The sequence below is a fragment of the Cannabis sativa genome, chromosome 1 (assembly GCF_029168945.1).
Source record: "Cannabis sativa cultivar Pink pepper isolate KNU-18-1 chromosome 1, ASM2916894v1, whole genome shotgun sequence".
In the NCBI taxonomy this organism is placed as follows: domain Eukaryota; kingdom Viridiplantae; phylum Streptophyta; class Magnoliopsida; order Rosales; family Cannabaceae; genus Cannabis; species Cannabis sativa.
The window spans coordinates 17,675,369-17,681,898 of record NC_083601.1 but is presented as its reverse complement, the minus strand read 5'-3'; the positions used below and the strand labels follow the sequence as shown (position 1 = coordinate 17,681,898).

At 28.8% G+C, this 6,530-nt stretch overlaps 1 protein-coding gene across 1 annotated transcript; it reads right to left on the bottom strand.

Moving 5' to 3' along the window:
- Window positions 1–1,381: 1,381 nt before the first annotated feature.
- LOC115705068 (cytokinin dehydrogenase 2) lies at window positions 1,382–6,330 on the bottom strand. The gene is made up of 5 exons (XM_030632307.2): window positions 5,636–6,330; window positions 2,791–2,918; window positions 2,437–2,700; window positions 2,088–2,356; window positions 1,382–1,985 (listed from the first exon to the last, which is right to left on the bottom strand). The coding sequence occupies exons 1-5, from the start codon at window positions 6,237–6,239 to the stop codon at window positions 1,694–1,696; spliced, it is 1,557 nt and encodes a 518-aa protein (XP_030488167.2). The 5' UTR covers window positions 6,240–6,330; the 3' UTR covers window positions 1,382–1,693.
- Between the last annotated feature and the right edge of the window lie 200 nt (window positions 6,331–6,530).

Here is a 6,530-nt window from a genome sequence, read left to right as displayed (position 1 = left end):
TGGCATGCAGATAAGATCATATTTACATATAAGCTAGCTTATTGCTTTCAATATCTTGCTTTATAAGAAAACTTATATGTTTATTAGGGTTTAGTCGAAACTAATTACTATGGACCAAAACAATCAAATAAAAATTAACCTCTCGAAATAATTATTAATTAGCGCCTAACTTTCTTTTCTTTTTCTTTCTTATTTAATGACAATGTTCATTACTTATGCTCATGCAATAATTTAATTAAGAATAAAAAAGGTTATTTTGTTTAGGTAATTAAGATGAATTTTATTGCAAACAAATTAAGGAACAATTTACAACTATATAAGAAAGAGTTCAACTTTAATGTTGAGCTAAATCTCTCAAACCAATCAATGTCATCTATTACAAATATCTCTCTTAACTCTATTTACTAATATACATTACACATAGTATTGTTGTTCTTTCCTGGCCAAATGTGATAGAGGATGAGTAGATGTAAAAAAAGGCTTTTAATTCAATATGTATAGTAAAAATAATAATAGTAATCGAAGACAGATGGTAGAATAGATGAAAAGGATTTTATATGAGAAGCATGAAGTACATATGGGTTAATTGAAAATGTGGTGGTGGGATTGGCAGCTCATCACTTTGGTGTGGCAGTGGCATGCACAACCTTCAAATAAGCACAAAAGCTCATAATAATGATGTGCGTTTTGTATTTTTGTAATATAACATTTTCACAAATGGTTGTACAGCTGACACGTGCACATATCTAATTTTTGGTCCCTTTAGTAATAATATTAAATTTATATGTATCTGACGTGCGTGTTCAGTTATTACAAGACTTAAAAATGCCAATGAAAACTTTCTCGTGCGCTACAACATTATTAATAAGGTGATGATATATCCCAACATATGTAGCTCACCAGGAACATTATAGAGTGTTAATTAAATACCATAACAGCAAGAATTGAGATATTACTATTAGTTCATTTTTTATATCCGAGTACCGAAAATTTTAATTTTATAAATAAATTAATATATATGAAAAATTCCTAATTATTTAGGTAGCAACACATTATTAATAAACAACGAGAAATTTAAATGGGAATAGAATTAGTAGTAGAAATGAAATAGAATAAAATTTAAAATGAATAAAAAGATTGATTCTAATCTTACACTAAAATGGTCTTTTTATTTTTTATATATTTTAAAATGGAAATAGTCATTTTATTTTAAAGTTATTTTTATTAGAGTAATATTTTAATATTTTAAAATGTAACTAAACAATATAATAAAATGAAAATTATTCTTTTTTCTTCATTATATTTTATTACAACGTAATATAGTGGTCCTTAATTATTTAAAATGCACTTTGTATTATAATTGTATAAACACACAAAAGATGCTAGCTGCTCTAAACTTCCATAAAAAACAATATTACAAATACAAATTAAATCCATTTGTCAATGCCAAATTCCCAATTGTTAGTTATAATAAGCTCATCCTAGTTGAATTATTCAATCTATAGCAACGACGATTTTTATATATATATATATCACAATCAACTCATTTAATTGCTTTACAAAAATTAATAATTTGAACACAAAGCTAAGAAACATTTTCTATTTCCTTATATTTTATTATATATATTCAAAATTAAGTTGTAGCCTATAAAATTATATATTAGATTAAATTATTTTGATACAACAGATTTAATTAATTAAAAATTTTCTGTCCAGGGGCCAATATTTTGTTGGGGTCGAAGGTGAGTTTGCTACGTTGAAAACTTGGCCATTTTGATCCAAAATGGTTGATCCAATCAGGTTGTGTTTCATAATGGGGAAGATATTGCTTAACAGGAATTCGAGCAACACGACAAAACTCCAATATTTGGTTATTCACACCATCAAAAGCCTCAACCTCCTCAGCCGTACTTGAATGAAGTAAAGCTACGGTGTAAAAAACTTCTTCATCATTTGGTATCACACCCGACATTTTATCATCCCACCTATATATACGTACACACATTAATTAATTATTACATTAATATAATCATAAAAAAATGTTACATCACCTACAAAATTAATAATATTAATATTAATAAACTTACTTGTTTCGGTTTAATGGGTAAACAATAAAGACTCCAACAGGAACTTTCTTTTGAAGAAGAATGTTTACGAAAACGCCAGAGTTGAATTCTGACATTCTTGATTTTGGGATAAAAAGGTTTAGCCATGGATGAGGAACTTCCCAAAGCCCTAGCTTTCTAAGCTTTTCCTCGTCAGCTGCTACTCTATTAAGAAATTCTAAGTATGTAACATCTTTCGAGAAGGCAAACCCGGCAATAAACCCTAATCCTTTCAATAAAACTTCCAAATCCTGCAATAATAATAAAGTTCAATTAATTAGTATAATAATTATATGTAAAAAAACAATATATTATATGACATAATATATACCTCGTCAACAGGGGGCGTTTCAACGTAATATTTGGCTAATTCAAGTACGTAAACGACGTCGCTTTGAGCAACAAGAGTTGTTATTCTCAACTGGTCAGGCACTGAATAAAAGGAAAGATCTAAAGGACCCTGCTTCATTAGAAGAAAACCTTCTACATATTCCACTCCACCCTTTTCCCTCATTTTTCCATTCAATGAGATTAAACGCTCTTGGTCTCTTGAAAACACTGAGAAGTCTGTGTAAAACAGTCTTAACCACTTAACCTGAACAATAATTAAGTTAATCAATATGCAAGATTAATAACTTAATATAAGTTTATTTCTTTAATTAATCAATTATAACTTTTTTAGTACCTTATTTGGTGCTTTGGTTAGGGGAATTCTTGCCCGGGTAATAATTCCAAATTGGCCTAAACCTCCAAGAACTGAATAAAATAGTTCAGGTTCTTTGATTCTGGAGCAAGTAACTAAATCTCCTTTTCCTGTACGTAAAAAAAATTAATATTTAAAACACAACAGTACAATTATATTTATAAATTTAATTAGGTAAAGTATTATTTAAATAATGTAATAAAGAAAACTAGCACCATTGACGATGCTCAACAATTGGGGGTCATTTTTTATTATATGCAATGTAAAATAAAAATTAAAAAAAAAAACTGTGGTTCGTGTGAATGCTTGAACACTTAAAAATTAGAAAATTAACAACCTCTTTCAATGCAGTACTGTTAGATGGTCATATGTTAAATAATTGTGGGTTGACCAAATTATATATAAAAATATATATATATATATATTTCCATTTCAAATATATATATATGTTTGTTTAAAATATATATATATATATATATATATATATAACAATTGACCTCTGATTTGTTCGATTCCTCGTTTTCTCCGATTCGAGATATTATATTCAATATATCACACGCTCTTTATATTAAAAACAGTTACATATGTGTGTGTTAAGATTATCCTTACAATGTGATTCATATCACATGGAATTAAAAATAATTATCGTTTTATATATTGTTAACTTCAATATTAATGTATATTTTCATGTCTATCATCAAGATCTAGGTTTCACATTTTCCTCCTACAAAATAAGCAAGCAACATGGAAATCCAATATTAAGTACAAAGAGATAACAATAATGGCATCTTAATTAAGTCATTAATTAAAATAAATTTTATACTTTGGATTTTTCTAATCCCCGCATTCATATAAGTTTACCAATTATATATTATCAAATTTCACACACACACACACATATATATATCTTAATATATTTCTTAGATTTAGAACAATCTTTTAGCAAGCTAATATAATTATTTGAAGATCATGTTGATCTTTGTCCGATTTATATACCATACATATGTTTATGTAATATTAAATGGCTAGCTATAGCTATCTACAATTTTAAATTATGATCCGCCGCTTAATTATAAAATTATATATAAATATAGGAACAAAATATATAGACATCAACAACATGATGATTTAAAAAGTGTAGTCTATTAATTTATTAAGAATTAATTCGGTTTTTTTTTTCTTTTGTATTTGTATTTGTAGGAAGAAATTGAAGATAGTCTTTTTGTTATTGCTAATAATTAATCAAGATTTTAAAAGCAATGAACAATACTTAGTAGCTATTTGCCACCAAGCCTTAAGATAGAGTTTGGTAATTAATAAATAAATGCCTATGTTTGTTGTCTTTTTTTTTTCTTTGAATATCTATGTTTGGTGTGATTAATCTATATAAAAAAGAAGGTATTATATCTCCTCGATCGTTACTTAAAATTCTGAAAATTATACATAATAACTTTGGAAGTTTAAACAGCTAGCTCTGCTTAGTTGAGACATAAAGATCGATAAATAAAAAAAGAAAAAAATACTACCAGATAATCCAACAAAATTTTAATACCATGTGTATATAAGATAAATGGAAATTAAGCTAAAAATATCGATCTACTATATATATATATAATTAATTTGCAAAATTATTAACCTTTCCAAAACGTATAGCCTTTGAACCCTTTGAAAAAAAATACGTATAGCCGTTGTTTATATTAAATACTTTTTCCATTTCCTCATAATATTTTAATTGTAACATCCAAACTTAATGACTTTATTGGGTCTTAATCAAATGATAGTATGTACCTTTATTATCCCGGCACCAATATACTGTATACCAAAATAGTACTACTCATAATCTCACTGATAACACATGTGGTGGATATATATATACTTTTACATATGTAATGTAGTTATATATAGTATAATAAAAATGTATGTGTGGTTGGGACATGCAACTAGCTAACTAGTATATACACGGTGCACATGGTGTTTGGACGGTGGACAAAATCCTAGCTATAGGTTATAATCACTCATAGCCTATACTTTTATATGTATAGCTAACATCTACTACTATATACTAGATTTGAAACGAATTTAACTCCCAAAGCTGCCAAAAAGAGAGCTTACATATATATCAATGGGTTTTCTTGATTACGGGGCGTCCCATTATTTTAGTGAGTGACTTTATATACTAAAAGGCCATACACACCAAACCAAATCAAAGGAAAAGAAAAGGCCACATACTCCATTTTATTTAATTTGTCCCATTTATTTTTCTTAAAAAGAAAATTTTGACTTATAAGGCTCTATATAAGGAATGTCTACATGGCTATAGGAATATAGTAATTAAAATAAGAAAGAAAGAAAGATATATCATGATGTTGTCGACCAACATGATTGATAATCGTCCATGTCAATATCGCCATATTTAGTTTTATAAATTTTGGAACAATAATATTAATAATAATGGGGCGGCTTTTTAAAATATATATGCCATTTTTGTGTAATATTAATATATAAATACTGTGAATGGAATTTGTTAATTAATACTACAAATCTCTAAGAAATTAATAATGGTTCTCCTTGTTATTTTTGAGTCCCTTTTATATATTATAAACTTAGGAGAATTTTGTTTGGTTGTCTTGTAATTTTCTGTTTTCAAATCTCTATAACTATAACGGCGTGTTAAAGGCTCTCTTTGCGTGATCTACAATATCTAGCTAGTCTCATACGTCTTTTTATCCCTATAATATTTCTTTCTTTATTATTAAAAAGTCAATTCTACCCCTCCGAGAAACAAAAACAAAAAGAAAATTAAACAAACTAATTAATTATTACGAACCTGTAATAACATCCAACTCGTATACATTGGCGATTTGAGGACCAACTCGGAAAGCCTGGCCACTAATCCCAGCATTTGAGAGAGTTCCGCCAACGCTTAGACCCAAATAATCGGTCCACGAGATGGGCGACAGCCCATGCTTTAGGGTTTCAACCAAAACATTAATCCAAATCTGTTCACCTCCCACGTCAGCATACGGACCCAAAAGACTGTTTGGAACAACTACAATCCTCCTCCCAAGGCTACCCAAAGATGTCATATTTACCACAATGCCCTTCTCAGCCGTGGACTGACCACGGACCGAGTGCCCTTGCCCTCTGGCGGCTACAGTCTTAGGAGCACTACCCAATGTGGGTGATGAGTTGTTGTCGTTTACGGCTTTTATTAAGGATTGGATGTCGTTTAGGGAAGTTGGGGATAAAACGGCTTCTGGGTTTACTTTTACTATGTGGCCGTAGTCTATTGAGGCTAAGTCGATGGTTACGGTGTCGTTTTGCAATATTAACCCGTTTAGGATATTATCATCAAAGAATGAAAACGCAGTAGTAGTAGTAGTGGTGGAGAGTACAACACAGAAAGCGAGTACTATTAAAAACGTGTTCATTTTATTCTCTGACAATTTTCTGATTTTTATGAGAGAGAGAAAGATGAGATATAGAGAAGAATATGTGTGGAAATGGTATGGAAAAAAAGGAGTGGAGTTACGGACATATATATAGAGAGAAGGAGATAAATTGTATATTAATTAATAATTTAATATGGTAGTTTTCTTTTCATTTATATTTTATTTTTTCTTTTAATATTATGTTCACTTTGGGTAAGAGTAAGAGAGAGGTATATCTATATATAGATATGAAATTTGAAATGAAAATTATTTATTAGGATTTTGAGAAGT